The sequence below is a fragment of the Neofelis nebulosa genome, chromosome 4 (genome assembly GCF_028018385.1).
Source record: "Neofelis nebulosa isolate mNeoNeb1 chromosome 4, mNeoNeb1.pri, whole genome shotgun sequence".
In the NCBI taxonomy this organism is placed as follows: domain Eukaryota; kingdom Metazoa; phylum Chordata; class Mammalia; order Carnivora; family Felidae; genus Neofelis; species Neofelis nebulosa.
Window position 1 is genome coordinate 45,446,812 of NC_080785.1, and position 13,138 is coordinate 45,459,949.

General features: G+C 38.7%; 1 protein-coding gene across 9 annotated transcripts in view; it reads right to left on the minus strand.

Annotated features, from left to right (window-relative positions):
- BBS9 (Bardet-Biedl syndrome 9) overlaps positions 1–13,138 on the minus strand; it is a 458,930-nt gene that overhangs the window by 264,326 nt on the left and 181,466 nt on the right. For all 9 annotated transcript variants that reach the window (XM_058724629.1, XM_058724625.1, XM_058724627.1 and 6 more), the window contains 2 exons: positions 7,304–7,485; positions 1,834–1,910 (listed from right to left, as the gene is read on the minus strand). In XM_058724629.1, coding sequence (XP_058580612.1) covers positions 1,834–1,910; positions 7,304–7,485 — 259 coding nt within the window. The remainder of the gene's footprint in view (positions 1–1,833; positions 1,911–7,303; positions 7,486–13,138) is intronic.

Here is a 13,138-nt window from a genome sequence, read left to right on the forward strand (position 1 = left end):
AGGAATCTCTTAAGAAAAAAAAAAAAAAAAACAAACAGTAAGACACAGAAAATGAAACTGGAAAGAGACACCTAGTTAAGAGGAAACAGCACTCTGAGTTACCAATAGGGAAATATACATTACAATATAGTGCTATTACCTAAGGCCTTTTCCTACAAAGATCAAAAGTTGCTAAAGAAAGGAAAGGGAATTCCTCCTACCAAAGAGCCTGTTTTAAGGGAACCTAGAAAAAATTATGTAAGTTGCCCAAAGGAAAATAGGAATCATTTCCAAGGCAAGAAAATGTGTGTACATTCGTCAGCTAACTAAGCAAAAATGTTCCACTTTGACTACACCCTTCAGGTAGAGTGAGAAATGGTGTGTGCTGAATAGCCAATGTTTAAAACAGTGCCTCTACTATGTGACTCAGCTGGGTGAATGTTTCTTTCATATATAGTACTTTTTTTTTTTAAGTATACCCAACTTACTATATTATGGCAATGTTAACGTGATTTTTATCACTGCTTGGATTGGCTCTTTATACTAAGATTAATCTTTGAAAACTTAAGACAAGTACTTACTATATTATGCTCTGATACCTAAATATCGAAGTCATTTCCTAGATAAAATTATAGGACATGAACTCCTAATACAGTAAAAACCAGTGAGTTTGATCACCTGCCAAAATTGATCAACTTCTGGTTTAGACACAGATAAACTCAACAGATTTGCCCAAACTGCAGGCAGTGAGACCTAACCAATTATAATCTAACAAGTACTTACAGAAAACTAAACAAGGAGATGGGGCAACACAACAAAGGACAGGCCCTCCTTCATGCTTCTGGTTTCTCATCTCCATTCATTTATATAGCAAAATACACTGAGCACTCATTATGTGACAGACACTAAGGATATGGCAGTGGAAAAGACTAGTGGAACGCATGGTGGGGTGGTGGTAGTGATGATAAAGATAATGCTAGAACTAAAATGTAATTTGATGATGATGATGATGATGATGATGATGCTGCTGTGGGGGTTAATTATCATAACAATTCAACAAAATAGATTCTGTTATTATTCCCATTTTACAGATGAGAAAAATTGAGACTAAGAAAATTAAATACCTTGCCTTGGGTCACACAGATAGAAATAAGGAAAAATAATTCCTGGTCCAACTGTTTACTGTTAAACTAACACAAAAAGACCCCTCCCCCCCCCCCACCACCAACATAACCACTATAATGTATTACAGACTGTAAATTAGCAAACCCTGAGCTAGGCCTTTCATAGACATTATCTCTTGTGTGGTCAGTATTATTCACCCGGATTGCGATTATCTCAATATTCTGGTACTGAAAAAGTTTTTTTAAAAAGTTGATAAAATGGGGCGCCTGGGTGGTTCAGTTGGTTAAATGTCCAACTTCAGCTCAGGTCATAATCTCACAGTTTGTCACTTCAAGCCCTGTGTCAGGGTCTGTGCTGACAGCTCAGCACAGCTGAGCTGTTTTGAATTCTGTGTCTCCCTCTCTCTCTGCCCCTTCCCAGCTTGCACTCTGTCTCTGTCTCTCTCCCTCAAAAATAGATAAACACTAAAAAAAAATTTTTTTTAAGTAGATTAAGAAAAGCTCTTCTATTTCTGCCCGTTCCTCCCCCTTTTTTAGACTAAAATCCTGCCTAAGGAACTCCTCACTAAGAGATTGGAAATGTTTGTTCCAGAAAATAATAAAGACTAAAAGTTGTTATCCTCCTTAAAGTTTCTATCTGGGACCAGAAATTTGAATCAATACACATTGATCCCAATCAGCAGAGTCCAACACTACCATAAACCCTTTTAAAGTCTGCAAATAAACCTACAGACACTGAATCAAATTTAGGAGAAACCATGGCAGAAACTTTCAAGTCATCTTCTCTCTCAGTCATGGGCCAGATACCTGTAATTTAAAAAGAAAAATAATGTTTAATCATAGAGTAAACCTGTTGTATATAGTTAAAAAAAAAAAAGGTTTCTCTATATCATATTATCAAAAAGCAATCCCACAAATATAGTCACAGTTGAAAACTAATACATTACAGAATTAGAAACCTGATGATAATTCTTCCCCAGCTATAATATTTTAAAGAGAAATTATCTTTCTCAAAGTTATTAGCTAAGATGTGACCCAGTGACTAACCAGTGTTGGGAATTTCAATGCCCTCTCCTTAACACTGCTGGTAGAAGCCAAACTAGTACAATCTTTTTGAAGGTAATTGGTCAGAACCATCAAAATGTAAAACATATATATCCTGTAACCTAACAATTCTACTCCTTAGCATTTATCTAATACTCACAGACATTCTCAAGGAGGTTGTCGGCTGCTAGTAGCTAATAAAAACAAAACAGGGGCACCTGGGTGGCTCAGTTGGTTAAGCGTCCAACTTCAGCTGGGTCATCATCTCACAGTTTGTGAGTTCAAGCCCCACATTGGGCTCTGTGCTGACAACTTAGAGCCTGGAACCTGTTCAGGATTCTGTGTCTCCCTCTCTCTCTCTGTGCCTCCCCAACTCATGCTCTGTCTCTCTCTCTCAAAAAAAAAAAAAAAAAAAAAATTAAAAATCATTTAAAAATAAATTCTTTAAAAAAACAAAAACAACCTGTATCTCTATATTTCTATTAATAGGGAAATGGTGGACTATCCACAATGTGCAATGATCCAAAGCCCAAAGCTATAAGTAAAAGTGCTATCCAACTTTATACACTGATAAGAAAAGAACTCCAAGATGTGCCTATTAATTACAAAAAGCAATTACATTACATTGTAATGTAGTACAATGGATCTAACATGCACATATTCATGTAAAAACGATTAAATAAACATGAAAAATTTTTTAAATAATACACAAACACTCTTGATAAAGGTTACCTTTAAATAATCTAGTGGAACCAGGATCTGGGGGTTTACCCTTTTAGAATGATTACAACTATTTTCACCATATTCATGGTTTTTTTACAACTTAAAATTTCACAATTTAAAAAAACGTTTACAGTGCACAATGAGATATGATGAACAAGTGACAGAGATCCTAAATAAACAGGAAACAATATGTACGCACATGTATATGTGTGTAACATATATGTAATATATATATGTACGTACATATATACACACACACAATATAGTCTGTTTTTTAAAAACAGTGTGTGTGTGTGTGTGTGTGTGTGTGTGTGTGTGTGTATAAAACCAACTACTGGCTCCCACCTAACATGCACTTTCCACTCCTCCTCCTTTGTGGCATAGCCCTAATTCTGCTGAGACACTCACTTTCACCTCAAAGTCATTGGATTGGTCAGATCCAATCATGGTGATTTCATTCCCCTCACCATTTGTTGTTTTAGGCATAAGTGTGGGGCTTAATCCTGGCAGACATGAGGTGAGGGAAGTTAGAAATGGGGGATGCTGGCACAGGCTTCTAGGAAAGCTATTTCCCCATAATAAAATGGGAGACCTGGGAGAAATATCTCTCTTTTCCCTGGAAATCATATTTGCACATAATACCTGGAACTGCCGAAATTACCCTGTGACCCTGAGAGGAAACGTCCTTCACTCACCAAGGATGACTGACTAAAAACATGGAAAGTCCTTGGATGATGCCACAGGAATCAGCTGTCTCACAAAGAGAAGAACTGCCTACGACTGCCATCAGGCATTCCCACCAGTATTGCAATATTCGGTGTAGGAATTTCCATACCTTACGCAGACAGTACAAAAGACTGTTCACCACCTACCCAATAGCCACTCTTTAGTTCTTTACTAAAGGAAGCCCAATTTCATTCTAAGCAACAAAGAGCTCAGCTGAAACACTATTTCCCAGCCTCTTTTGCAGCTTGGAGTGGCCAGTAAGATGTGAGTAGAAGCTGCTCAGGGTGTGGCTTCCAGGAAAGATCCTTAAGGGGGCTGACTCAGCTGCAGATGTGAGGGCAGGAGTTCCAGAAGCCTTCCTGGACCAATAGATGACCCTGGGATAGAAGGAACTGGAGTCCCTGATGACAGTGGAATTGCCAAACCAACCCTGGTATGCCCATCACTGGACTTCTTTTGCATGGGAAAGAAATAAACCTCTGCCTTGTTTAAGCCACCTTATTTGAGTATGGTATTACGTGCAGCCAGACATAGCCCTAAACAATACATCTCCCAACAAGGTCACCAAGCACAAATACTTCTAGTACTCAATGGTAAAGACAATTTAGTTATCCTAGACTTATTTCCAATGGGGTACATACAGACTTTCATTTATATGCCCCTTTCTTGGGGCGCCTGGGTGGCTCAGTCAGTTAAGCATCTAACTTCGGATCATGTCATGATCTCACAGTTCTTGAGTTCAAGCTCTGTGTCTGGCTCTGTGCTGACAGCTCAGGGCCTGGAGCCAGCTTCGGATTCTGTGTCTCCCTCTCTCTGTCCCTCCTCCACTTGAGCTCTATCTCTCTCTCTCTCTCAAATAAACATTAAAAAATTAAAAAACACACACAAACTATATGCCCCGTTCTTACTGTTCTCTTTCCCTTCCTGAATACACAACTATGTAGGAGGATATCTCAATACCATACCCATTCCTTCACACCCACCCCAGCAGAGAACATGATCAACTGGCTAAATCATAAGAAACTTCTGTCTTTGAAAGGCCTACCGACAGATGTTGTTGACTACTGGTAAAAGAAATGCTAGGCAGGATTCACACTAATGAGTATGAAAAGCTTCAAAACCCATGAGCCGTACAGAAATTATTACTATAATTTCATGCTTACAACATACATTCCTCATATAAGTTACACACATAAAATCAGCTTCAAAAACACTTTTATTACAGTAGATAATATACACCATGTGTACAACAAAATGTACTCTTTAAATTGGCTTTAAATTTTGCTGAAACTCTTGCTTTGAAGAAATAAAAAAGCTCTAAGTACTGAAAATAATCCACAAGACTGTGAACTTATTTTTGCAAGTTAAAGTCACTATACTAAAATAAGTGGCATTTAAACGAATAATGAGGTCATCAAAAAGTTCAGAGTTTTAACTTCTCATAATCTTCTGCAATGAAATGATTTGGTGCTTTTATATAATTACAGATTTTTTTAAAAAAATTTTTTAACCTTTATTTTTGAAAGAGAGAGAGACAGAGACAGAGCACGAGCAGGGGAGGAACAGAGAGAAGAGACACAGAATCCGAAGCAGACTTCAGGCTCTGAGCTGTCAACACAGAGTCCGACGCGGAGCTCGAACCCATGAACTGAGAGATCATGACCTGAGCCGAAGTTGGACCCTTAACCGACTGAGCCACCCAGGTGCCCCTAATTACAGGTATTTTAATAAACAAATATACCACAGTTATATAAGGTTACACAATACTAAATGTTTTCAATATCTGGAAATAGTATATTTTAAAAGTCCTCTTTCTTACAAGTTTCTCTTTGGGTTTTTTTGTTGTTACTGTTGGTTTTTTTATTTTGTTTTGTTTTGTTTTTTTTGGTAGGACTAAATGATGGCAAAGAAGGGGCAGGGAACATTAAATATTAAGTAAAACTTGAGGTTATGTAAATAATGAACTTTAAGGGGCGCCTGGGTGGCTCAGTTGGTTGAGCGTCCAACTTCAGCTCAGGTCACGATCTCACGGTTCGTTAGTTCGAGCCCCGCGTCAGGCTCTGGGCTGATGGCTCAGAGCCTGGAGCCTGCTTCTGATTCTGTGTCTCCCTCTCTCTCTGCCCCTCCCCCCTTCATGCTCTGTCTCTCTCTGTCTCAAAAATAAATAAACATTAAAAAAAATTAAAAAAAAAATAATAATGAACTTTACACCAAGTCTGTGGGCACATCCCTAGCTTAATTAGCAGTTATTTCAAGTACACAGAAGGATCAAGGTAATGACAACTTTAAAAGTAGCCCAACCCTTCTCACTCAAGGGTATCACTATGGTCACAGAAAAAGACTTTTAGCTGTAAAGGATTTTTCTGAGAACTCTTTTACACAATTGAGTGTTAATCAAAATATCATTAGCACATAGTTTATGGGAAGGGCAAAATCTCAAGACACAAAATCTAATGTGAAAAGCCACATTAAATTTATTTAATGAACTCTGGAAATTTCACATTTCATATATAGGCCACTCTTCTCCAATTATATTTTTAAATGACAAAAAGAGACTTATAATTTCATTAATCCCCAAAACACCAGTATCAAAAATGGGGGGGGCGGGGGGGAATTGTATATTGCAATGTGACACATCCAATGTTAACCATTCTCCATTTGACAGGGGGCTGTAGACAACAAACAGGTTTTCTGTAATTAGAGGTATTTAAGAGACCTAAGTTTCACTGATTTACTTTCAAAACTTCTAAAAGGACATTGTGAAGCCAAGGCATAATAATTTGACTTTAATAATCATATTTTTTAAATATATTATCTAAATTCCTCTAAATCTGTCTTGGTAACGGAGACTCAAAAATAGTTAAATCTAGTAAAGTGATTGGATCAGGATTAAGACTGGCTCTGGTGTTTTGATTGGCTTTTAATGCCCTGCGCTTTTATTGTAACTACTTGTTTTAACATTTCTTATGTGAAAATAGTTCATATTTCTTCTCATTAAAAAAATACTTTTACCTGACTGTGAGAAGAAAACTTAAAATAATGTTTTTCACATGTCCAATTAAACTGCAAGATTGGTATTTTATTTCTCCTTTTAATTTACAATAAAATTATACCCTTGTGAATCTCAAAGTAAGATAGTATTGAGTTGTTCAAAACCCAGAAACTGAAAATATCAGCCTCTGACTCATTAGAAATCAGCATACTGCAGGCTACATGCCATTTAGATGGCTAATTAACTGCAGAGCTAAATTATATCGCAAAGCTACAAATGACCACCGTTTTAGCAACCAAGTGGTAACTCATGTACTGCTTTGGTTTCTTTTAAAAGAAGCAACTAAAATGTTTTCAGGGATATTAGAAGTTACTAAGTGACCACCCTAGAGTATAATGCTCTTCTCATGTCCTGAAACCACTACCCAAATAATTACTTTGTTCCTTTCTTAATAGTTTAAAGAAAAAAATTAGATAGTACTGTCCCTGAAACACACTAACAAAAACATTACCTTAAATAGGATATTTTTTTCACAAGCTATAAAATACAAACTAAGTACAAAGACCTCATATGCTAAACAGCAATACTGTTTTTACAAATATGATTTTAATTAAGCCTGGAGGAGAAATTTAACTAATATATTCAAAACATTATCCACATATGAATTTTATAATGAATACTAAAATCACATAATACAGAATTGCAAATGAGATACCTTGCGATTTATTAACATCTTTGATGATTTTCTGAAGTTCTTTCAATTCTATATCAAGTTCTTCATAGTGTAGTTCTCTAGATTCAACTTTTGGAGCTTGGAAAAAAGAAGGGTCTGTCCCCAGGTATGAACACTGCAAGTGACCATCATCACTCAGAGTGACTATCACTCCCTTTAAATCACTACAAACAGAAAGAGAAAATGAGATATAATTCAAATTTTTGGTGTATTTAGACTTGACCAACAATATTTCTATTCAATTCAGCTTCAACATGCCATTAAGAAAATGACCACATATCTATTTCTAAAGTTTTATATCAAAGACTCAATTCAAATGTTTTAAACATGATTTATATTTATATAAGCACTCCCAATGTTAGGATTCATTTTACAGGGGGAGAAGAAAACCTTAACAATTCTTATAATAGCTATCAATTTGGGGGACCTAACAACATGATAAATCATGCTCCAAGAGCTTTTCAAGTAACTGTATCATTTAATCCTCGCTCCAGCTTCCACTTGGCAGATTCATAATAATCATGTGAACACTTGTGGAACTACAGTGGATCAAGAGCTCGTCTACGGGCTGGTGAAGACCATGGCTGAGGCACAGGAGCAAAGACAAGACAATCCGGGGAATGATGAAAAATGCTAGTGAAGTAAGGCCTCCAAGACCTTGAAGAGAAATGCACTCCCTGATCTTTTCCTTTTCCTAGTCTATACCTTGGGGACCTGTGTTTGTGCTTTGCCTAGGGACCCCGCCATAGCTTCCTTTATACGCACTGCTACTCAAGCAGCCACAGTCATTCTTACTCTCGACTCTGAGGGAGAAGTATCCCATTTTCTCATTTCATGGCTCTTTCTCCACCACTCTTCAAATCCTGATTATCTCTGTTCCTCCTCATTCTTTTACTCTTCCTTCTTCATTAGGCTCCCTTATCTCTTTTTTCTTTTTTTTTTTTTTTAATGTATGACACCACTTATTTTATTTTACTTTAAATATTTAGTTAGAGAGAGAGAGAGGAGAAAGAGACAGAGAGGGTTTGGGGGGGGGGGGGGGGGAAATTCCCAAGCAGGCTCTATGCTGACAGCACAGGAGCTCTATCTCACGAACCCATGAGATCATGATCTGAGCCGAAACCAGGAGTCAGTCACCCAACAGACTAAGCCACCCAGGGGCCCTTCTTTTTTACTCTAGAAACTAGCCCAAATATATAAATTATACATAAAGCTAGGATACAATTTTTAAAAGTTCTAAGTTTTCCTGAACTTGCTATTAAAAGAATTTCATTGAAATGAACACTATTTGCTTCTTCCCTAGCCTACTCAGAAGAAAAAAGAAGTCAATATTGTCATAAGTCATTTTGAGGTGATACATAAGGAATTTGTCTGATTTTCTTTCGTTTTCTAATGGTCTTTGATTTAAAAAAAAAAAAAAAAAGATTTCTGGGGCGCCTGGGTGGCTCAGTCAGTTAAGCGACCGACTTCAGCTCAGGTCATGATCTCACAGTATGTGAGTTTGAGCCCTGCATCGGGCTCTGTGCTGACAGCTCAGAGCCTGGAGCCTGTTTCAGATTCTGTGTCTCCCTCTCTCTTTGACCATCCCTCATTCATGCTCTGTCTCTCTCTGTCTCAAAAGTAAATAAATGTTAAAAATAATTTAAAAAATAAATTAATTTAAAAAAACGATTTCTAACCCTGTTCTAAAGATTAAATATTAATCAAAATTAACAGAAAATTTGAGAGAAAAATAACTTGAAAAAAATGTTGCAAATTCATCTGAAAAAAAAGGATGACTCATACAAGTCTAAGCCTTATTCAGAATAAGTGTGAAATCTTAAAACTCCTCAATTTTGGATCATGGCAAGGGGTCAGCTCATTACTCTAAAGGCTTAACTTGGTTTAAAGTAGATATTGTCTTTCCTATAAAGTCACCAGCATCCACTTTACCACCTGTCTTCAACACAACATTCTTATTATTTTTTTTGAAAAGTTTAAATACTATGTATGTATATCCAGTTCTTATATTTGACACAGAAGTCAAAAAGTGCCTCAATTTAACCTCTATTTCTTTAGGTTATTTCTGCTTAGAACTAACTTTTTTTTTTTTAAGTTTTTGTTTAAATTCCAGTAAGTTAATATACAGTGTAATATTACTTTCAGGTGTATACTATAGTGATTCAACACTTCCATACAATACCTGGCACTCATCTAAGCAAGTGCACTCCTTAATCCCCATCACCTATTTTACCCACCTCCCCATCTACCTCCCCTATAGATACAACATTCCTATATATATACTTTCTCCAGGATTTAATTTAGGCATGGTCAGTGCCACATAGTCCTCTGGTATGACTTCAGAGAAACAAAAAATAAACTGGTATCACAGACTCAACAGCTAAAATATTAGACTAAGAGTCAGGGACCTTAGGGTTAGGGTTCTAATTCTGGCTCTGCCCCTATATAGCAGAGTCAACTTAGAGAAGTCTTCCTAAATGTTATCTCTAAAATGAGAAAGTGAGACTATATGATCCTCAAAAATCTTTAAGTCTTATGAACTGGTTCTGTCAATCTAGCTCAGAAAATAAGCACTCCCAACATAAAATTATTTTCCCAAAATATAGTGTGAAAAGCAACCCCATAGCACCTCTGAGCTGTACTCTTTCTTTGCAGGCAGCTGAAGCCACCTAGTGGCCACAGAAATCCTACGTTCCAGTTCTGAGGAGCCCATTTCAACAGGGCAACCCTCTGTCCCTTCTGAGTTATGACTGTGGTCTATTCCCCATTCTCCAACCCCACTGAGGTCTGGAAACTCAATGAGTCTTCAGGAAACTCTAGAACACTAAAGACAAGATCTTTGGCTGGCTTCTCAGAGAATGAGATCATCAGTTTTCTTAACACAAAAGAGTATTTCCATTTTATCTTCACCCTTTGAGTGGTCCATAATATATGAAACCTAGTATGACCCAATACAAGTATCCCTCAGTATCCAAATTTATTTGGTCTTTAAGTTGAATAGCTTATTATTGAATCAATTTTGTTCCATTGTTTTACACAGCAAGTATCAACAATTTTGACACAAGAGATTTATCTAAAAATGCATCTAAACCTATTAAGTTTCTGAGTCCAGATAGAAAAAGAGTTTGAATAGTAGTGCATACATTTCTTTCTTCAGACTCTAAAAAATATATATATTACTACCACTCAACCTGCCCGAATATAAAAGGGAGGAGCCAGGCTTGGTCTTTCCCTCATGGGAAGAATTTAACAAAGGTCACCAGAATGTCTTAACGATAAATTATAAAATTTAAAGCAATTTATTTTTTCTTCAACCGCATCTGACTCACCACATATTATTTCGATAAAATAAAAGAAATTTAGACTTTAGATGAATTCATTTAACACTGCACAGTTTATTCCACAGGAACTAGAATAAGCTCTAAAAATTCTAAAATAAATGAGTGGAATTTCTGTCTAAAACACCTACGATGGAACAGGCACTTTGACTCTGGCCTATAGCACTACTTAATAAATAAGTAATGTCATCACTTGGTATCTTATTTTTTTTTTTTTTTTTTTTTTCAATGTTTTTTATTTATTTTTGGGACAGAGAGAGACAGAGCATGAACGGGGGAGGGGCAGACAGAGAGGGAGACACAGAATCGGAAACAGGCTCCAGGCTCCGAGCCATCAGCCCAGAGCCTGACGCGGGGCTCGAACTCACGGACCGCGAGATCGTGACCTGGCTGAAGTCGGACGCTTAACCGACTGCGCCACCCAGGCGCCCCATCACTTGGTATCTTAAATCAAAGAACAAATTTTAAAATATATGTATCATTCCTAAAACTAAGCCAAATTTAAGTATAAAGAGAAAAAAGAAAAACACAATCAAGATTTTTTAACAATCTCTCTACTTAAAGAACATTTTGTTTAACAATATTATTCATTTGAGTTAATATGTAAGGTTCTGTGGATGATGGAATATTATGCTGGAGGAAGTCATCAAGTAAGTCAAGTAATGGGTACACTACTACTTATATCTTAAGAGTTAACATCGCCAAAACTAAGGTCCCCACATTACTGGTCCTTGAAGCACATCAGCTAACCCAAGGCACCAAAATAATGTATTTTATGAAGAACCAATGTCAAAGATGTTATATTCCTAGGACACATAATAATTTTGTGTATTTAGCAATGGGGCATGAAAATAAACAGCAGAGTTTGCTCAGGAATCTGAAAGTAATTGTTTCATCACTCAGTAAACAGATCCCTGCCTTAACAATACATTTGACCAAAATTCCAGATGGATTTTAAAAGTTAAATTTTAAAATATGAAACTACAAAAATATTTATCTGCCCTTGGGATGGAAAGACCTTTTACTGCAAGAAAGCAACGGAGGAAAACTACAAAGGAAAGGATCACTAAATTAAACAACAAAAAAAATTTTTAACGTGTTATATGCTTTAAGAAATATAGTAAAAAAGAACAAAAGACAAACAAACTGGGAAATCATTGGCAACCAATGAAAACTACAGAATTTAAGTTGAAACATAGGACATTGTGAATATTCGTTTTTGACCTATAAAAACCATCTTATATGTTTCATCTAATATCTAAAGAACTCACAAAAAAAAATCTTAGCAATCAATGAAAATGAGATTATGTTCCAAAAGGAAAAGGTAAAAGGAAATGTACAATTCATAATTAAAAATAACTCAGGGGTGCCTGGGTGGCGCAGGCCCCTTAAGTGTCCAGCTTCAGCTCAGGTCATGATCTTGCAGTTCGTGGGTTCCAGCCACACAGTGGGCTCTGTGCTGACAGCTCAGAGCCTGGAGCGTGCTTCAGATTCTGGGTCTCGCTCTCTCTGCAATCCCCACACCCCCCTCCCCATGATCTGTCTCTCTCTCAAAAACAAATGAACATTGGTTCCGGAAGATGGCGGCGTGGGAGGACGCTGGGCTCACCGCACGTCCTGCTGATCACTTAGATTCCATCTACACCTGCCTAAAGAACCCAGAAAACCGCCAGAGGATTAGCAGAACGGAGTCTCCGGAGCCAAGCGCAGACGAGAGGCCCACGGAAGAGGGTAGGAAGGGCGGCGAGGCGGTGCGCGCTCCACGGACTGGCGGGAGGGAGCCGGGGCGGAGGGGCGGCTCGCCGGCCAAGCAGAGCCCCCGAGTCTGGCTGGCAAAAGCGGAGGGGCCGGACGGACTGTGTTCCAACAGCAAGCGCGACTAAGCGTCTGGGAGGTCAGAAGTGAACAGCTCTGCTCAGAAAGCGGGAAGGCTGGAGGACAAAGGGAGGGAGAGCTGCTGAGCCCCCGGACGGCAGAGCTCAGCTTGGCGGGGAACAAAGGCGCTCACCAGCGCCATCTCCCCCGCCCATCCCCCAGCCAAAATCCCAAAGAGAACCAGTTCCTGCCAGGGAACTTGCTCGCTCCGCGCAAACACCCAACTCTGTGCTTCTGCGGAGCCAAACCTCCGGCAGCGGATCTGACTCCCTCCCGCTGCCACAGGGCCCCTCCTGAAATGGATCACCTAAGGAGAAGCGAGCTAAGCCTGCCCCTCCCGCCCCCGTGCACCTTGCCTACCCACCCCAGCTAATACGCCAGATCCCCAGCACCACAAGCCTGGCAGTGTGCAAGTAGACCAGACGGGCCACACCACCCCACAGTGAATCCCGCCCCTAGGAGAGGGGAAGAGAAGGCACACACCAGTCTGACTGTGGCCCCAACAGTGGGCTGGGGGCAGACATCAGGTCGGACTGCGGCCCCGCCCACCAACTCCAGTTATACACCACAGCACGGGGGAAGTGCCCTGCGGGTCCTCACCACT